This window comes from Sebastes umbrosus, chromosome 10 (assembly GCF_015220745.1).
Source record: "Sebastes umbrosus isolate fSebUmb1 chromosome 10, fSebUmb1.pri, whole genome shotgun sequence".
Classification (NCBI taxonomy): Eukaryota; Metazoa; Chordata; class Actinopteri; order Perciformes; family Sebastidae; genus Sebastes; species Sebastes umbrosus.
The window spans coordinates 34,074,776-34,094,035 of record NC_051278.1 but is presented as its reverse complement, the minus strand read 5'-3'; the positions used below and the strand labels follow the sequence as shown (position 1 = coordinate 34,094,035).

General features: G+C 43.7%; 1 protein-coding gene across 6 annotated transcripts in view; it reads left to right on the top strand.

The window, feature by feature from the left end:
* Window positions 1-15,090, top strand: part of nvl (nuclear VCP like) — a 51,673-nt gene extending 36,583 nt beyond the window's left edge. For all 6 annotated transcript variants that reach the window (XM_037781469.1, XM_037781468.1, XM_037781465.1 and 3 more), the window contains 9 exons: window positions 632-736; window positions 2,511-2,573; window positions 4,077-4,196; window positions 4,617-4,716; window positions 6,468-6,574; window positions 8,773-8,849; window positions 8,982-9,073; window positions 13,334-13,440; window positions 14,890-15,090. In XM_037781469.1, coding sequence (XP_037637397.1) covers window positions 632-736; window positions 2,511-2,573; window positions 4,077-4,196; window positions 4,617-4,716; window positions 6,468-6,574; window positions 8,773-8,849; window positions 8,982-9,073; window positions 13,334-13,440; window positions 14,890-14,934 — 816 coding nt within the window. In that variant the 3' untranslated portion in view covers window positions 14,935-15,090. The remainder of the gene's footprint in view (window positions 1-631; window positions 737-2,510; window positions 2,574-4,076; window positions 4,197-4,616; window positions 4,717-6,467; window positions 6,575-8,772; window positions 8,850-8,981; window positions 9,074-13,333; window positions 13,441-14,889) is intronic.
* Window positions 15,091-19,260: the final 4,170 nt, after the last annotated feature.

The window sequence follows — 19,260 nt, the reverse complement described above, 5'->3', positions numbered from 1 at the left end:
GTGATCGTGTTATCTGTGTGTGATCTGTGTGTGTGATCTGTGTGATCAGTGTTATCTGTGTGATCTGCTCTGATCTGTTTGATCTCTGTGTGATCTGTGTGTGATCTGCTCTGATCTGTGTGATCTGCTCTGATCGGTGTCTGATCTGTGTGATCTGTGTGTGTGATCTGCTCTGATCTGTTTGATCTGTGTGTGATCTGCTCTGATCGGTGTGATCTGCTCTGACCTGTGTTAACTGTGTGATCTGTGTTATCTGTGTGATCTGCTCTGATCTGTGTGATATGTGTCTGATCTGTGTGATCTGTGTGTGATCTGCTATGATCTGTGTTATCTGTGTGATCTGCTCTGATCTGCTGATCTCTGTGTGATCTGTGTGTGATCTGCTATGATCTGTGTGATCTGTGTGATCAGTGTTATCTGTGTGATCCGCTCTGATCTGTGTGTGATCTGCTCTGATCAGTGTGATCTGTGTTATCTGTGTGATCTGCTCTGATCTGTGTGATCTGTGTCTGATCTGTGTGTGATCTGTGTTATCTGTGTTATGTGTTATCTGTGTGATCTGCTCTGATCTGTGTGATCTGTGTGATCTGCTCTGATCTGCTCTGACCTGTGTGATCTGTGTCTCCTGCAGGCTCCGGTGCGTTCTCCAGAACAGTTCAGAGCTCTGGGGCTCAGTGCTCCCTCTGGGGTGCTGCTGGCTGGACCTCCAGGATGTGGAAAAACACTGCTGGCCAAGGTCCCCCCCACCCCACCCCCACACCAACACAACCACACCTAATGGCACTAATATATCTGTGAACATTTACAATGTTTAACAATGTCTAGTATTCTATGATTGTCTATCAGCTTACCACACATTTCACACATTATTAATAATAATTATTTGGCTCATTGATATTTATATTATTATAGAGTATGTTTTTAATCCGTAGAGCTGAGGCCTGTATATTCAGTGTGTCAGAGTCAGTGCTAGAAATGGTCTGAAATCTTTCTGCACATGAATAAAGATAGAAAACAATGACATCCTCATCTTTATCATCCTATTGAAATGTGTAATAGCAAAGAAAATAATTTGAATAATCGTCTGTATAAAAATCAAGATTATTGTATTATTATAACAAATATCTTTTGAGCATAATAGTAATCATCATCACCAATCTCAACCTACCAATAATAATCTATATAATGATATCAATCAACATATAATAATTATTGTCTTCTAGACCAGTGGTTCTCAAACTTCTTACACCACGTACCACCTCAGAAAATATTGACTCTCCAAGAACCACCATGACCAGGGGTGGGTAATTATTTTTCCTGGGGGGCCACATGAGAAGTCCAGATTGTTGCCGGGGGCCAAACAAATTCTGTCAGAAGTAACCTCTATTGTATCACTACATTAATTTATAGAAAACATACAGCACACTTATTTTTCAGCATTTAATGACTGAAAATCACTCCAAACAGCAGATTATTAAGAATATGACATTATATGCAGGAGTTTATGAACTGTACAGGACTGACTGTTTTGGGTAGTAAAGAATCTTATATTGATGTGAAAACATCTCCTTCAAACAACTGGATTTATTCAAGTTTCTCGCCAAAAACTACATTTTACAAGATTACATTTGAACTCATCATGATAACGTTGTAATTTACCTTCACCCAATAGTCATTTTTCCTGAGCAGACAGTGAACGTCTCATAATATTAACTCAGTGTCACCTCCGTTAACGTTTGTATTTCCGGTATTTATCCAGTCAGGACTGTGCAGCTAACGTTACTAACTCTCCTCCTGCTGATTTCAACACAGATTTGTTGTTCAGTGTCGCTTTATCAGGTCAAAATAGGGTGCACCCCCTCAGGTTTAGTAGCGCCACGCTGTTGAGCACTTTTTTTTTTCTCTCCGCTGTGTCTCTGGTCCAAAACAAACTGAAACATGACATAGCATGCATATGCGTCATAGTGCAGTGTAACTGTGGGAAAGCTTCAATAAGAGGAATCGATAGTCAGAGATTCTTCCGCGTACCACTAGAGAGAGCACGCGGACCACCAGTCGTACGTGGACCATAGTTTGAGAACCACTGATCTAGATGCAATATTGCTAATAGTATTTTGTTTATTAATAATAATAATAATATTCCCATCCTAATCCTCATCATACCAATCTGTCTTTATAGCATTCATAACCATAATGATGGTTATGATAATGACATCCCTTCAACATAACAACAGCAACAACAATGATAGTAGTAGTAATAATAATAATAATAATAATAATAATAATAATGTATCAGCATCAAGCTAAACAACAAGGGGAAGCAGAATTGGAGGAGGGTCTTGATTAGAATTTCCCAGCGTTGCAGAGAAAGAAGAAGTATGTGTCAGCTGTGTCATGTGACCGGTGTCCTGTCACTCTCACATTCTGCTGCTCTTAAACAACGAAGCCTAGATCCAGAGGGACAGTCTCACTGTGTGTCTCACTATGTGTCTCTGTTTGTCTCCTGACAGGCTGTGGCCAATGAGTCAGGCCTCAACTTCATCTCTGTCAAAGGTCCAGAGCTGCTCAACATGGTGAGTCAGCGGCTCACAGTCCAGCCAACAGAGAGAGGCTCATTCACGTTGTTCTGCTAGCATCACACCAGCTGATGTTTCTCTACATCTGGATGACTCTGCTCCCTTTTTCCAGCCTGTTTGTAGCAGTTTGTGTCGTACTGTTCACACCATCACACTAAAACTAGAGGTGTAACGATACATTTTTACAACGATACGATTTCCATGGTTCCGATACCGCTCAAGGACGATATCTGGCTCATCTAGAGCGATACGATCCGATACGATTCAATGATTTGAAATGGATACAGTAAGTTTTTTTGCCAAAGATTCAGTCAGTGTGACTGAAATAAATATGTGATACTGGACAGAGCAGGTCAGGATTCTTCAAAGTTTTTCTTGTGACGGAATCAGGGATAAATTAATTATGGATATAAACAAGTAAACAATGATTAATGGCAAATACATACAGCTTTTATTAGAAAATAATAAAAAGTGCAACTGCAGGACCTGCTGCTTCAGTTCTCCAGATCTGCAGTGCAATATTTAACACTACATATAATAAACCAACTTCTATTCAGTATAGTATTCTAGTGATCAACAGCTTGGGACAGAATCATTCCTCTACAAACGCTGTTTAAATAATCTGCTGATAGTAATCCAGTAGTCCACCTACAGGGTTCATTTGGACTCTTTTCATACATGAAAACATCTGGAGAAACATCTGGAGGAACATGTTAAAACTACGTCAGACTGCCGTTAGCTGAGTTTCTGTTTTGTTTTTTACTTTACTCCCGTCGTGATAATTCACCTTGTGGACCGTCTGCTCTCCGGCTGGATACGTGAGGCTGATGATGCGTGCATGTAGATATCATGACGGGGAAAGGAAAGGAATTTTCTCTGAATGAAACAACGTCAGCGCACGGGGAAAGCTCCGGTGGGTGAAGCCGCCCTCGTCAAGTGATCGATAGCACCTGAAACTCTGCCGACCGGCTCCTCTGCACCACAGCGCCGGCAGCTCATGCAGACCGACGCCCCTCTCCCTCCACGCCGCTACCGGCTGAGAGAGCGAGGAGTCCAGTGCGCCATTCGTCCGCATGCACGCCATTGATGCGTGCTCGCGCTGCAGAGGGCAGAGCTGGCAAGCTGGCGCATGTCTGGAGAGTGAACCGGAGTAACGTTTAACATTTCTTTACTGATAAAAGTGCTAAAAACACTTTGATATAACGTTTGTCGTCCTTAAATACAACGTGCAAATCCATAGTATCCATACAATGGATTTTATATCCATATACGTCTCCCGTAAAGGACAACTTGCCGAGTACCTATTGATGTAGTTGGATCGTAGGAATATAAATGGATACATGAATGTTGTAGATGAATCGTTACACCCCTACTAAATATCGTTGAAGATGTTGGAGCAATAAGTCCTCCTGTTGTCCTCCACCACGCCGTGAGTCCCAGAGGGCTGATGGTGACATCATCTGCTGGCTCTAACAGCTGTATCTGTGTGTGTGTCTGCAGTATGTGGGAGAGAGTGAGCGGGCTGTCAGACAGGTCTTCCAGAGAGGACGTAACTCGGCACCTTGTGTCATCTTCTTTGACGAGATTGATGCTCTGTGTCCTCGCCGCTCAGGCCATGAGGTGAGTGAAACAAAAAAGCTCTTGAAGACATGTTGAATATGTATTTATCGAGGTGAGTCATGTTACATTGCTATCAAACCTACATCATCTTCATCATCTTTATTATTTATCATTGTTCTCAAAACAAAAGAGTGAAGAGTGTTTAAATGCTACATCACATATTTACTCTATATGTTTTGTAGGGATGTAAACATCTGGCTAAACTCTGACTGGATTCTTCTCATTCTCCTACACTATGAACAGCAGAATGATGTTGCCATATGTGTTACTAGAAACTGAGACTGAATATGTTCTGAAACTAGAGAAGGTCATTTTAGATCATGTTTCCTATAAGAGCATCTCCATGTCCATCCAGCTGCTGTTACCAGTGACTCTGTGCCGTGATGTGCACGTGTATGAACAGTGTTTGTGTGTGTTCAGTCAGGAGCCAGCGTGCGGGTGGTCAACCAGCTGCTCACGGAGATGGACGGCTTAGAGAGTCGACGGCAGGTCTTCATCATGGCTGCGACCAACAGACCAGGTACGAATCCAGTCAGACCTGAACCCTTGCTGAAGTCTGGACCAGGCTGAGAGGGTCCAGCTTCTCGTCTCATCACAACAGGAGCACGGCTGGAAGAACGGCCGTAGTGGAAATTAACTAAATGTTGATGTACTTGTATTGAGTATTTCCATTTTATAGTAAAAAAAAACATACAAGCTTTTAAAATACGAGACAGTGTTAAAGGTTAAATCAGTGGCTCCAAACCTCTGTGGCTACTGACCTTGTTGGTCCCTCTAGAAAGACGTCAAATTCCAAAAAAAACAAACCGCTTGTTCTTCCTTCATCTCTCAGTAATCATCTCACCTCTCTACTGATCTGTATCTGTATCTCGGTACCCTGGGGACGGGCCTGACAGCCAGGTTGGGAACCAAGTTCAAGTTCTTTATTGTCATGTGCTCAACTGTTACAGAGCAGCAGTCATTGAACATGTCAGATCTCAGGCTCCCTCCAACAATGCTCATTAAACATGCATGTAAAAAAAGAGGATCTAAGACATTAACTAGTGCAAGGTAAAGTTAAAATATAGGGATACAATATAACCCTAAATGTGTGGTAGACAGGTGTTCACCAGTTGCAAATAAATGAAGTGAATGTAAAGAGGAATGTAGTAAATGTATATACTGTACGTATGAGACGTGATACTGCAGATGCTGCAGATGCTGCAGATGCTGCAGATGCTGCGGTAGCGTCTGGCGGACGGCAGCAGGCAGAGCAGTCTGTGGCTGGGGGGTGGTTGGGCTCTCTAATAATGCTGGCAGCCTTCTTCCTCCACCGCTGGGTGTAGAGCTCCTCCATGGAGGGCAGCTCCATCCTGGTGATGTGCTGAGCAGCTTCCAACCACCCTCTGTAGAGCCCTACGGTCGAGGGGCGGTGCTACTGCCGTACCGGCTGGTGATGCAGCCAGTCAGGAGACTCTGGATGGTCCACCTGTAGAAGTTGCAGAGTATCCTGGAGTCCATGTTGAACCTCCTCAGCCTGCCTGTCTAGGTGATGGTGTCTGTGTGGTGAGTCCAGGTCAGGTCCTCACTGAAGCTGCTGACTCCACCGTAGTCCTGCTGATGGAGATGAAGGCGTGTCCTTCTCACCGTCTCTTCCTGTAGTCCACAGTCAGAGAGGGAGGCCGTCGTCCGTCTCGTCGCCGCCGCCGGCGATCGGGCCGATGAATGTGGTGTTGGAGCTGTGGGTGGTGCAGTCGTGTGAACAGGGAGTAGAGGAGAGGGCTCCAGTGGGTCCAGTCCCAGGTCTCTTGGAGGGCACCGTGGTGTTGAATACTGAACTATAGTCATGATGTGTTCCTGTGGTCCAAGTGGGAGAGGGCAGTGTGGAGGGTTGGGGGGGTGATGGCGTCAGTCGTCAGGCAGGGAGGAGGTGATGATGATGATGATGATGATGATGATGATGGAGATGAAGAGTGTTACTGGGCACTACTCATTCAGGCAGAGGGCTCTGAGCAACTACCGCTCTGTAGCAGTGACATTATTCAGTTTTACTTTGAACACATTATGCTGAAGATCAATCTGTACTTTTATGTAAGTAGAATTTTAAATGCAGGACTTTTAATTGTAATTGAGTATTTTTCTGTTGTATTGGTACTCTTAATATAAATGACATTTATAGTATAAGATCTAAATACTTCTTTCACCACTACCTTTCAGTCTGTAACACATTAAATTCCTTATTTATTGTTATTCTAAACACTAACTGACCGTCACTGTCTCGCCTCTCACCAGATATCATCGACCGGGCCGTACTGAGGCCAGGTCGTCTAGATAAAACCTTGTATGTGGGTCTGCCACCTCCAGCAGACCGCCACGCCATCCTGCTCACCATAACTAAGGTACATGTTCACCCTTTTGTTACTACAGTAGGTGGATAACCCATAATGACCCATAATGTTATCTCATGGAGCTAGAAGGAAATACAGGAGAGATGGTTATTCCAATCACATTGTGTGTGTGTCCGGTACTTTCAGTACTTCTTCCATAACCTACTTGGATTTCTTTCCAGTATTGTGGAAGTAATAGACGATCCCAGAACACATGATAGAGGTTACACAGGAAGCGTCCTTCCCTACAGATCTCTCTTTAAAGAACCGTATTCTTCTCTCAGGATGGAGCACGTTGTTGTTTATATACTTTTTGTTTCAACTTCTCCACCTTCTCCTTTTATATGTGTTGTTTTTTACCCTTTTAACTTTTGTAACTCATTGTACAACTTTGAGATATTTCATTGAGCTGGATGTGATTTTACCCCAGTAAGAAAACCTTCAGAAGTCAGCGTGATGTCTCAGAACCTAAAGTAGTCCTGCTCTGTTAGTTCTTGCTGTGTTTCAGATCCTCTCCAGTAAAGAACCCAGGATATTTTACCAGACCATTTCAGCCCATCTTTAAACCTAGATCCATCTTGTTGGGAATAAAATCTGAATCATAAACTTGACCATCTATTCAATTTGTAAAGTTCCTTCGACCAGTTTTCTTTTGGTCTTATATAGAAATAAGTCTATCCTTGGATCAGCCTCCTCTTCTAGACTGTCTCTATCACAGCCTGCAGTGGAACGACGCACCGTGTTTGGCGCTACATTTCTCTCCACGCTGTTGTGATGGTCACAGAGGTTTCAACTGTGTCTGCTGGAAATAGTTTAGTAATATGTGGAAGGGAAAGACCTCCTTTAAGTGTTGGACCTGATCCCATAGCTAGATATCTGACCATCAGCATCAAGTGTGTTCCACAGTCATCTCTAATGTGTTCATGAGACACTTGACCAGAGCAGGTCTTTTGATCCACATACGTCACACAGTGGTCAGTTCTGGAACAGACCTGTTAGATAGACATAGTTTATTTGTTTTGTTTATTATTCAGTTGTGAAGGGGCTAGGCTAGCAGTTTCCCCCTGCTTCCAGTCTTTGTGCTAAGCTAGGCTAGCAGTTTCCCCCTGCTTCCAGTCTTTGTGCTAAGCTAGGCTAGCAGTTTCCCCCTGGTTCCAGTCTTTGTGCTAAGCTAGGCTAGCAGTTTCCCCCTGCTTCCAGTCTTTGTGCTAAGCTAGGCTAGCAGTTTCCCCCTGGTTCCAGTCTTTGTGCTAAGCTAGGCTAGCAGTTTCCCCCTGCTTCCAGTCTTTGTGCTAAGCTAGGCTAGCAGTTTCCCTCCGCCTCCAGTCTTTGTGCTAAGCTAGGCTAGCAGTTTCCCTCCGCCTCCAGTCTTTGTGCTAAGCTAGGCTAGCAGTTTCCCTCCGCCTCCAGTCTTTGTGCTAAGCTAGGCTAGCAGTTTCCCTCCGCCTCCAGTCTTTGTGCTAAGCTAGGCTAGCAGTTTCCCCCTGCTTCCAGTCTTTGTGCTAAGCTAGGCTAGCAGTTTCCCCCTGCTTCCAGTCTTTGTGCTAAGCTAGGCTAGCAGTTTCCCCCTGCTTCCAGTCTTTGTGCTAAGCTAGGCTAGCAGTTCCCCCCTGCTTCCAGTCGTTGTGCTAAGCTAGGCTAACAGTTTCCCCCTACTTCCAGTCTTTGTGCTAAGCTAGGCTAGCAGTTCCCCCCTGCTTCCAGTCGTTGTGCTAAGCTAGGCTAACAGTTCCCCCCTGCTTCCAGTCGTTGTGCTAAGCTAGGCTGACAGTTCCCCCCTGCTTCCAGTCTTTGTGCTAAGCTAGGCTAACAGTTCCCCCCTGCTTCCTGTCTTTGTGCTAAGCTAGGCTAACAGTTCCCCCCTGCTTCCAGTCTTTGTGCTAAGCTAGGCTAGCAGTTCCCCCCTGCTTCCAGTCTTTGTGCTAAGCTAGGCTAACAGTTTCCCCCTGCTTCCTGTCTTTGTGCTAAGCTAGGCTAACAGTTCCCCCCTGCTTCCAGTCTTTGTGCTAAGCTAGGCTAACAGTTTCCCCCTGCTTCCAGTCTTTGTGCTAAGCTAGGCTAGCAGTTCCCCCCTGCTTCCAGTCGTTGTGCTAAGCTAGGCTAACAGTTCCCCCCTGCTTCCAGTCTTTGTGCTAAGCTAGGCTAGCAGTTCCCCCCTGCTTCCAGTCGTTGTGCTAAGCTAGGCTAACTAAGCTGTTGATCTTCTGTAGGGAGGGACCAGACCTCAGCTGGAGCAGGATGTCTCTCTTGAAGAGATCGCCTTGGATGAGCGCTGTGATTGCTTCAGGTGAGTCCCAGCTGGGCACAGCAGGTGTCCTCCAACATGTCCACACTATTTCTCCTGCTGTTGGTCTGAAAGGTGAACTGGTTTTTATCAGTGATTGAGGTGGACGTGTGTGTGTGTGTTTGTTTGATCCAGTGGAGCTGACCTGACTGCGTTGGTGAGGGAAGCATCTGTTAATGCCCTGAGGGCCTACCTGCAGTCCCAGCCCCCCCCAGCTTCTTCTCATGGTAACCTGACTCCTACCTCTGCATACCTGTACACCAGGGGTGTCAAACTCATTTTAGCTCAGGGGCCACATGGAGAAAAATCTATTCTCAAGTGGGCCGGACCGGTAAAATCATGGCATAATAACTTAAAAATAACGACAACTTCAGATTGTTTTCTTTGTTTTACTTTGGTCCAAAATAGTACAAGCACATTCTGAAAATGTACACATCACAAATAATCCTCTTGACAAAACACTTCAAGTTAGTTGAAAATTCTGAGGAAAAAATTGGTGCAATTTCAAGAACACAATGCCTCAGTGATTGGAACTTAAACTTTGTCTCAGTGTATCTACAAAGCCATTAAACTTTAAGTCACAGCCTATCTGGGATTGAACAAAATACGAAATAAATAATAAATAAATAAAACAACTCTTCTAGGTATCAAATACCTCATTTGTCATTTCCACATATTAATCCTGTGCTAACTCAACAAACCATACAAACTGAGGTAGAAACTATTCAAGAGGGTTGAGTTACTCCCTGCCTTGTAGGCTGAACTATTTATTGATAGAAAAATAAAAGCTGTGCAATGCATGAACAATTTCAACAAACCAAACTTATGAATTGAAGTGACTGACATTATTACAGTAAATCACACACTGTTCACTTTCTTTAAATTTCAACAGAAGACAATCATTTTCACAGAACTATATCAGGGTGCAGTGTCTCATGCAGCATTTTAAGTGGGATTACCCATTGTTTATTTCACTCCTGAAACCTGGCATCTTTTAGCTTTCACAAGTGCATCAATATCAGGCGTCACATCCTGAGTGGCAGCCAATTTCAGGATGTTATTCAAGTGCTTGTTCGTGAGCCTTGAGCGCAGATTTGTTTTATTGATGCTCATTACAGAGAAAACTTGCTCACAAAGATATGTGGTTCCAAACATGCGCAACACTTTTGCAGCAATGGCTGTCAAGTTGGGGTAACGTGGCAAGAGATACTGATAAAATGTGTCCAAGCCAGCTGCGGCAAATTTGCCCTTCAAATCTGAGTCACACTGCAAGTCTATTATTTCAAGTTGGATGTTGACGGGCAGATCAGAGGCATTCGCGGTGAATGGCGAGCAAAAAACTTTGAAGTCTTTCTCCAGTTCACCAAAAATCTGAAAACGTTGCTCAAACTCCCGCAATAGTCCCGTTATTTTATCTTTGAACCGCTTCATGTCTGCGGCATGTTGGGTCGCGCACACATCTTTCAGACAAGGAAAGTGAGCTGCATCACCACCTGCGAGTTGCGTCTCCCACAATGACAGCTTCAACTTGAACGCACATATGCTGTCATAATACTGCGTGACAACTTTGTTGCGCCCTTGCAGCATTTTGTTCAAGTTATTCAAGTGCTCTGTAACATCCACCATAAATGCAAGGTCCTGCATCCATTCTGTGGACTGAAATTCTAACACTGGTTTGCCCTTTTTTTCCATTAACTGTTCAATTTCCTCTCGTAATTCAAAGAAACGCCTCAGCACAGCACCTCGGCTTAACCATCTTACCTCGGTGTGGTATGGCAGCCCATAGTTGTGGTCTTTCTCTCTGAGAAGGCTGTCAAACTGACGGTGATTCAGGCCTCTGGATCGGATGAAATTAACAGTTTGGACGACCACCTTCATGACGTTATCCATCTTTAATGACTTGCAACACAAAGCCTCCTGATGCAAAATACAGTGAAAAGTCCAAAAATCACGTTCTCCATTTACAGTCTGCACTTTCTCTCTGAACTTTGTCACAACACCTGCTTTTTTCCCGATCATTGAGGGCGCACCATCTGTAGCCAGGCTGACAGCGCGGGACCAGTCCACTCTGACCCTGTCCAGGGCGCCGACGAGTGCGGTGAAAATATCAACTGCTGTTGTGGTATCCGTCATTGGCACCAACTCCACGAACTCCTCGGTGACGGTCAAAGTGTCATCAACTCCGCGGATGAATATGGCCAGTTGCGCAACATCTGTAATGTCAGTGCTTTCGTCAATTGCAACTGAAAACGCAATAAATGACTTTACTTTGCGCTTCAATTGGCTGTCCAAATCAGAAAGATCAGAAATCCTGTCTGCAACTGTGTTTCTTGTCAGGCTGATATTTGAAAAAGCCTGGCGCTTTTCAGGGCACACAATCTCCGCAGCCTTCAGCATGCATGTTTTCACAAATTCCCCCTCACTAAATGGCTTTGAAGCCACTGCAATTTCATTAGCAATAAGGTAGCTGGCTTTCACTGCAGCGTCACTGATTTCTCGGCTATGAGTAAACACAGACTGCTGTTTCTTCAGACCCGCCAACAATTCATTCACCTTCTCTCTTCTCTGTTGTCCTTGAAAGTTGTTGTATTTGTCGACATGAAGAGTCTCATAGTGGCGACGAACGTTATATTCTTTCAGCACTGAAACTTGCTGTAAACACAACAAACACACAGCTTTCCCATTCACTTCCGTGAATAAATAGGAGGATGACCATTTTTCTTGGAACAGTCTGCACTCTGCGTCCACTTTTCTCTTTTTTGACAGAGACATTTTGGGGCAATGAGGGTGCCAAAGCACGTAATGTTCAAATCGGGCAGGCAGAATGACAAGCTAGCTCCGGACTAGCTGTAGCCTACTTGCTTAGCCCCGGTATAAACAGTTTGCTTGCTTAACAGAATTGGGATAAAATTGATTATTTCAAGAAAAGTAATAGAGTTTTTTAATTCATTTAGATTCATTTTATGGGGGACAACAAACAACATTTCCCCCAGAATTGCTATTGCGACATCCAGTGGACACATTTAGAACAGCAGTTTCTTTCATTGAAAAATTGCAGCTCCTTTTTATGCTTTGCAAAATCATCTCGCGGGCCGGATTAAACCCGTTCGCGGGCCGTACGTTTGACACCCCTAACGTACACCATTATATACTGGATGCTACTGCAAAGATTCCCATGGTTTCACCCATGGTTGACTTCTGGTGGTGTTCTAGGCATAATGTTATTGACATGTGGAAGTAAAATGGTGTAAATGTACCTGAACACAATTCATTCATGGTTTATTTATATAATGTAAAGTATTCATGTTTTCATGCAACAGTCTGTACGTAGCAACGGTCTGCTATACGTATTAACGGTCTGTTTTACATAGCAACTGTCTGCTATACGTATTAACGGTCTGTTATACATAGCAACTGTCTGCTATACGTAGCAACGGTCTGCTATACGTAGTAACGGTCTGTTATACATAGCAACTGTCTGCTATAAGTAGCAACGGTCTGCTATACGTATTAACGGTCTGTTATACATAGCAACGGTCTGCTATACAGCAACGGTCTGTTACTCATAGCAATGGTCTGCTATACGTAGTAATGGTCTGCTATACGTAGCAACGGTCTGCTATACGTAGCAACGGTCTGCTATATGTAGCAACGGCCTGCTATATCTAGCAACGGCCTGCTATACGTAGCAACGGTCTGCTATACAGCAACGGTCTGTTACTCATAGCAACGGTCTGCTATACGTAGCACCGGTCTGCCATACGTAGCAACGGTCTGCTATACGTAGCAATGGCCTGCTATACGTAGCAACGGCCTGCTATACGTAGCAACGGTCTGTTATACGTAGCAACGGTCTGTTATACGTAGCAACGGTCTGCTATACGTAGCAACGGTCTGCTATACGTAGTAAGGGTCTGTTATACGTAGCAACGGTCTGTTATACGTAGCAACGGTCTGTTATACGTAGCAACGGTCTGTTATACGTAGCAACGGTCTGTTATACGTAATAACGGTCTGTTATACGTAGTAACGGTCTGTTATACGTAACAACGGTCTGCTATACGTAGCAACGGTCTGCTATAGGTCTGTTCATAGAACACTGTGATTGACCAATCAGAATCGAGTATTCAACGAAGCCGTGTAATAATGAAAAATAACGTTACCTGAACTAATTTACATGACAGAAAAGGGAAAGTTCTGACCTACAGCTGGTTTAAAATAGACTGTGTGTTTCCTACATATGCTAACATCCTAACAGTGTGACAAGAACTGCTGTGCCATAGAAAAGGCGGGGAAACATGATTGACAGTTGTAAAGTGTAATTAGCACTTGGATGCTAACATGAGTGGAGATGGTAACTACAGTAACTTTCACATAAAGCCAACAGGACTGTATCTGGTGCTGAGTTCCAGTATGGTCTGTTCATTGTTCCACTGAGTCCACTGTTGTGGTCATTGATTTAAAGGGTTGTTCATTGTTACTCACAGGTCACACAGGTCACACGTCCTCCTCTGGCTCTGTGGCTGACATCAGAGTGAGCAAACACAACTTTGATGATGCCTTCAAGAAAGTTCGTCCATCTGTGTCCAAAAAGGTAAGAACGTGTAGACAGTGATTGTTGTGTGACATGTAAAACTGGATGGATCTGTTGATAATAAGAAAAATATGAACTCAGACAGCCTGTCCTCTAATAGATCAACATAATTATATATATAAACTGGGGAAAAAAAGTTCGGAAACTTGTGTTTGGTGGATTATTTCTCTGTTGTTACAATGCTAATGGTCATTGTATGTTACATGGTTGGAAAGCCTGTTTATTTACCTTCACAATGATGTCCAACTTGTAAGGATCATGCATTTGTGGGATGAGCAGCACAGCTGCGCCCAAGAAAAATGTTCCAAAATGCTCCGTCAATGGTAAACAGTGTATTCTCCTGTTGGTGTTGACTCTTGTTTTGAGTTGTTTAGTGGATTGGATGATTGAACTCTCTATCAGTAACAAGGAACAAACAAGACATATTGGCTATTTTACACTTTATTCATTTAATACACCGTCAGGAGCCTCAGTAGCGGTGGAAGATCCATACGCAACCACAACAGCCTGGCACCTCTTCCTCATGCTGGTCACCAACCTGGTCGTTGCTGTGGGATGGCGTTCCATTCCTCAACCAGGATTCGTTGCAGGTCAGCCAGTGTGGTTGTGTTGGTCACTCTAACACGTACAGCACGCCCAAGCTGATCCCACAAGTGTTGAATTGGGTTGAGGTGTGGAGTCTTGGCAGGCCGTTCCATTCTCTCTACTCCCACATTGTGGAGGTAGTCTGTGATAACCCTGGCTCTGTGGGGGCGAGCGTTGTTTCTTGGAGGATGAAGTTAGGTGCCATATTGTGGAGATATGGGATCGCCACTGGCTGCAGAATCTCATCCTGATATCTCACTGCATTGGCCTTCAATGATGACAAGCCTTGTTTTGCCAGTGAGGGAGATGCTGCCCTCCCCCACACCATGACACTGCCCCCACCAAAAGCTGTTACTCCATCGGTTCAACAATCAGCATAGCATGTAAAATACAATGACCATTAGCATTGTAACAACAGAGAAATAATCCACCAAACACAAGTTTCCGAACTTTTTTCCCCCGGTTTATATATATATATATTTATGTATTTTTTTTGTTTTGTAATATTTTTCATCTTCTTATAAAGATTAAGTCGTAGTAGTTAGCTACAACAGATGTTTGGGTAGGAGGGAGCTCCTCCTGGACTCAGTCTGTTTACATGTAGCTTTCTCTCTCTCTCTCTCTCTCTCGCTCTCTCCCTCCCTCTCTCCGTCTCTGTCTCTCTCGCTCTCTCCCTCCCTCTCTCCGTCTCTGTCTCTCTCTCTCTCTCTCTCTCTCTCTCTCTCTCTCTCTCTCTCTCTCTGTTTAAGACTAATAACATCCAGCCTTCGTCAGGGAGTCAAACAAATATGATGGTGTTCCCCGTGTGTTCCCCGTGTGTTCCCCGTGTGTTCCCCGTGTGTTCCCCGTGTGTTCCCCGTGCAGGACCAGAAGATGTACGAGCAGCTCAGGGAGTCCCTCAACAGATAACCACCACACCGGAACCGTGGAACCAGCAACAGTTCAACTCTGACTTTAGTTATTGATGAATAATAATTATGATGTCATGTATGTTTACACATTTTCTGATGGTTTCATCTTAATACTGATTCCTGCTTTTCTAATAAAAACTGTGAGTAGAAACCAGAGGGGTGTGTGTGTGTGTGTGTGTGTGTGTGTGTGTGTGTGTGTGTGTGTGTGTGTGTGTGTGTGTGTGTGTGTGTGTGTGTGTGTGTGTGTGTGTGTGTGTGTGTGTGTGTGTGTGTGTGTGTGTGTGTGTGTGTGTGTGTGTGTGTGTGTGTGTGTGTGTGTGTGTGTGTGTGTGTGTGTGTGTGTGTGTGTGTGTGTGTGTGTGTGTGTGTGTGTGTGTGTGTGTGTGTGTGTGTGTGTGTGTGTGTGTGTGTGTGTGTGTGGGGGTGTGTGTGGGGGTGCGCGCACGCGCATACGTTATATATATATATATATATAATATAAAATATCATTTAACGTGAGTCCTGTGAGCGGAGCTATATCAGCCCACCAGGGGGTGGACATGGCCGTGGATGAACTCTGAGTCTGGATCAGTGATGGAGCTGAATGACTGATGTTGAACTGGGACTCATCAGACCAGACACTGGTAACCAGCCCCCCATGTGGTTCAGCCCCCAGCAGGTCACCATGAAGAGCAGAGGAGCATCATAAAGCTGACAGTAACACCCCCAACATGATTATGAAAAACAAGTGTGGAAACAGCTGATGGTCATTTTACACATTTTGCAGATGAAATGAAGCCCTTTTTTTTTTGCAGAAGCAAAGTTTTAATTGTTCACTTTATAAATGTTCAGGATCTAACTTAAATGAGACCACAGATTACTAGATTTATTTGCAACATTCTTCAGGTATAATACATACAGACGTAGGCAAAGTTGTTGGTAACGTTCCGTTAAAGAGAGAAAAACCCACAATGGTCACTGAAATAACTTGAAACTGACAAAAGTAATAATAAATAAAAATTTACTGAAAATTAACTAATGAAAATCAGATATTGTTTTTGAATTGTGGTTCAACAGAATCATTTTAAAAAACAAACTAATGAAACTGGCCAGGACAAAAATGATGGTACCCCTAGAAAAGATGTAAAATAATTTGAACATAGGGACATGTTAAACTAAGGTGTGTCCTGTAATTAGCATCACAGGTATCTTCAAACTTGTAATCAGTCAGTCTGCCTATTTAAAGGGTGAAAAGTAGTCACTGTGCTGTTTGGCATCATGGTGTGTACCACACTGAACATGGACCACAGGAAGCTAAGGAGAGAGTTGTCTCAGGAGATCAGAAAGAACATTATAGACCTTCATGTTAAAGGTAAAGGCTATAAGACCATCTCCAAGCAGCTTGATGTTCCTGTGACTACAGCTGCACATATTATTCAGAAGTTTAAGGTCCATGGGTCCAAGCCTACCTCCCTGGACGTGGCCGCAAGGGGGAAATTGATGACATATTGAAGAGACGGATAATACGAATGGTAACCAAAGAGCCCAGAACAACTTCCAAAGAGATTAGAGGTGAACTCCAAGGTCAAGGTACATCAGTGTCAGATCGCACCATCCGTCACTGTTTGAGCCAAAGTGGACTTAATGGAAGACAACCGAGGAGGACACCAAATCATAAAAAAGCGAGACTGGAATTTTCCAAAATGCATATTGACAAGCCACAAAGCTTCTGGGAGAATGTCCTTTGGACAGATGAGACAAAACTGGAGCTTTTTGGCAAGTCACATCAGCTCTATGTTCACAGACGCAAAAATGAAGCATCCAAAGAAAAGAACACTGTACCTAATGTGAAACATGGAGGAGGCTCGGTTATGTTATGGGGCTGCTTTGTTGCATCTGGCACAGGGTGTCTTGAATCTGTGCAGGGTGCAATGAAATCTCAAGACTATCAAGGCATTCTGGAGCGAAATGTGCTGCCCAGTGTCAGAAAGCTTGGTCTCAGTTGCAGGTCATGGGTCCTCCAACAGGATAATGACCCAAAACACAGCTAAAAACACCCAAGAATGGCTAAGAACAAAACATTGGACTATTCTGAAGTGGCCTTCTATGAGCCCTGATCTAAATCCTATTGAACATCTGTGGAAGGAGCTGAAACATGCAGTCTGGAGAAGGCACCCTTCAAACCTGAGACAGCTGGAGCAGTTTGCTCACGAGGAGTGGGCCAACATACCTGTCAACAGGTGCAGAAGTCTCATTGAGAGTTACAGAAATCACTTGATTGCAGTGATTGCCTCAAAAGGTTGTGCAACAAAATATTAAGTTAATGTTACCATCATTTTTATCTAGGCCAGTTTCATTAGTTTGTTTTTTTAAATGATTCTGCTGAACCATAATTCAAAAACAATATCTGATTTTCATTAGTTAATTTTCAGTGAATTTTTATTTATCATTACTTTTGTCAGTTTCAAGTTATTTCAGTGACCATTGTGGGTTTTTCTCTCTTTAACGGAACGTTACCAACAACTTTGCCTACGTCTGTATATAATAATAATAATACATAAGGTTAATTGGGGAAAAGTTGATTAATGCCTGTTTGAGTAAAGAGCTTAAATATTTAAACCTCAGAACTGTGTTCACTCAGAAATACTGCGTTCTGTCTGAAGCTCATTTTATTCCCATGATTGAATAAATGAATGAAGATATAATTCTGGACACTAATAATCTCTTCATTAGGAGAGTAAATGCAGTTCTTTATCAGAACTTTATCTCTCAGAATATCGCTGAGAGATACCTGGTGAGATATAATACCTATAGAATGTATCTCACTAAACCAACCCAGAATATAGATATACAACAAAAAGACGAGAGAATATGTACTATTAGATATTAGTGGAAATATGACTGGGATGCACATAAAGGAGGTAGTTGTGAACTCTGTCAGTAGCCCTGCTAGTTTCCTGGGGCCTCATGTATAAACGGTGCGCACGTACTAAAATGTTGCGTGCGCTGTGTTTCACGCTCACGCCGGGATGTATAAAAATCAACTTGACGTGAGAATGTGCGGACCGTGCCGCAAACTCTAGACCAGTCGTGAAAATGTGCGGGCCGTCCTCCAAACTCTGTAATTTGGCAGTGCCAAACTATAAAAGTACTGAAACTCGCTAAATGTGTAAAAATAATTTTTCCACTCGACCTACTGAGCTTTGTTTATGATGTGGGATAAAAAAAAAAAACACACATATTTCTTAACTAGTTTGCGCATAATGTTTAACATCACAAAGGCACAACAAAAACATATTTAAACTAATGTCCCAGATATGACATGCCTTAACCACCGTGCCAAAAACTAAATCGCGTGCTGCACAATGTGGCAAACAAACGTGGTGTGCCAGTGCTCCAGAGGAGCTACAGATGGATGAACCGGACCCTGGCACACCTAACAATGAGCCAAATGCAGCAGCTATACGGCGCCGTTTAGATGAGATACACAGAATGTAAAGCAACGAGGTGACTTGAGACAAACATTTATTTTTCAACAAGGTCTTTTAATATATGACTTATCCCACCAATAACCTCATTCACTCTTTTTAATTCGTTGCATATATATATTTATATATTTATATATCCTTCATTGTATTAATCTCTCTCTGTGACCCCAGCACAGTGTTAGTGCGGACGGACCGGCGCCCCTCAGCAGTCGATGCTCAGGGCGCAGCTGACCGTGCGCCTTCGGAAGCCTTCGGGAGCGCACGGTCAGCTGCTGTGGAGACGCGTTGTGTTTGTTACTGGTTCCTGATGAAAGTCCATCAAATAAAATATGTTTTCTAGCTTCCACCTCAGTAACAAACACTTCAATTTCACACTTCGTGAAATTCTTCTTCTTTGTTCCTTTTCCAGCGTGATTTGCCGTTGTTATTTGGACAATAAGTGACAGCATGGCGTGTGTTTATAGTCATTTGCATAGTTATTAATGGGAGGAGACAAGGCGGACCAAGTGGCACGTGCAGCTGCGCTCAATTTCACGTTCATTGAGATGTATAAAGGAAAGGTGCGCAGGAACAGGAGTACGCACGGTTTTATACATGTGGAAATTTCTGTGCATACGTACTTTTCCAATTTTGTGAGTACGCCATCTTCCAGTGTGAAAGCTGCGCAGTCTTTTATACATGAGGCCCCTGACCCAGGATTCAGCCTCTCCATTCTGACCCGATGACTGCTGCAGCATTTCCCTGACCGCAACCGTTCAAAGGGGCCATTGTTGGGACTGATTCTGCCAGCCTTTGTCGCCCCGCCTGGTGGAAATGTCTTGTAGGCTGGGGAGGGCATCGCGACAGAACCACTGCCA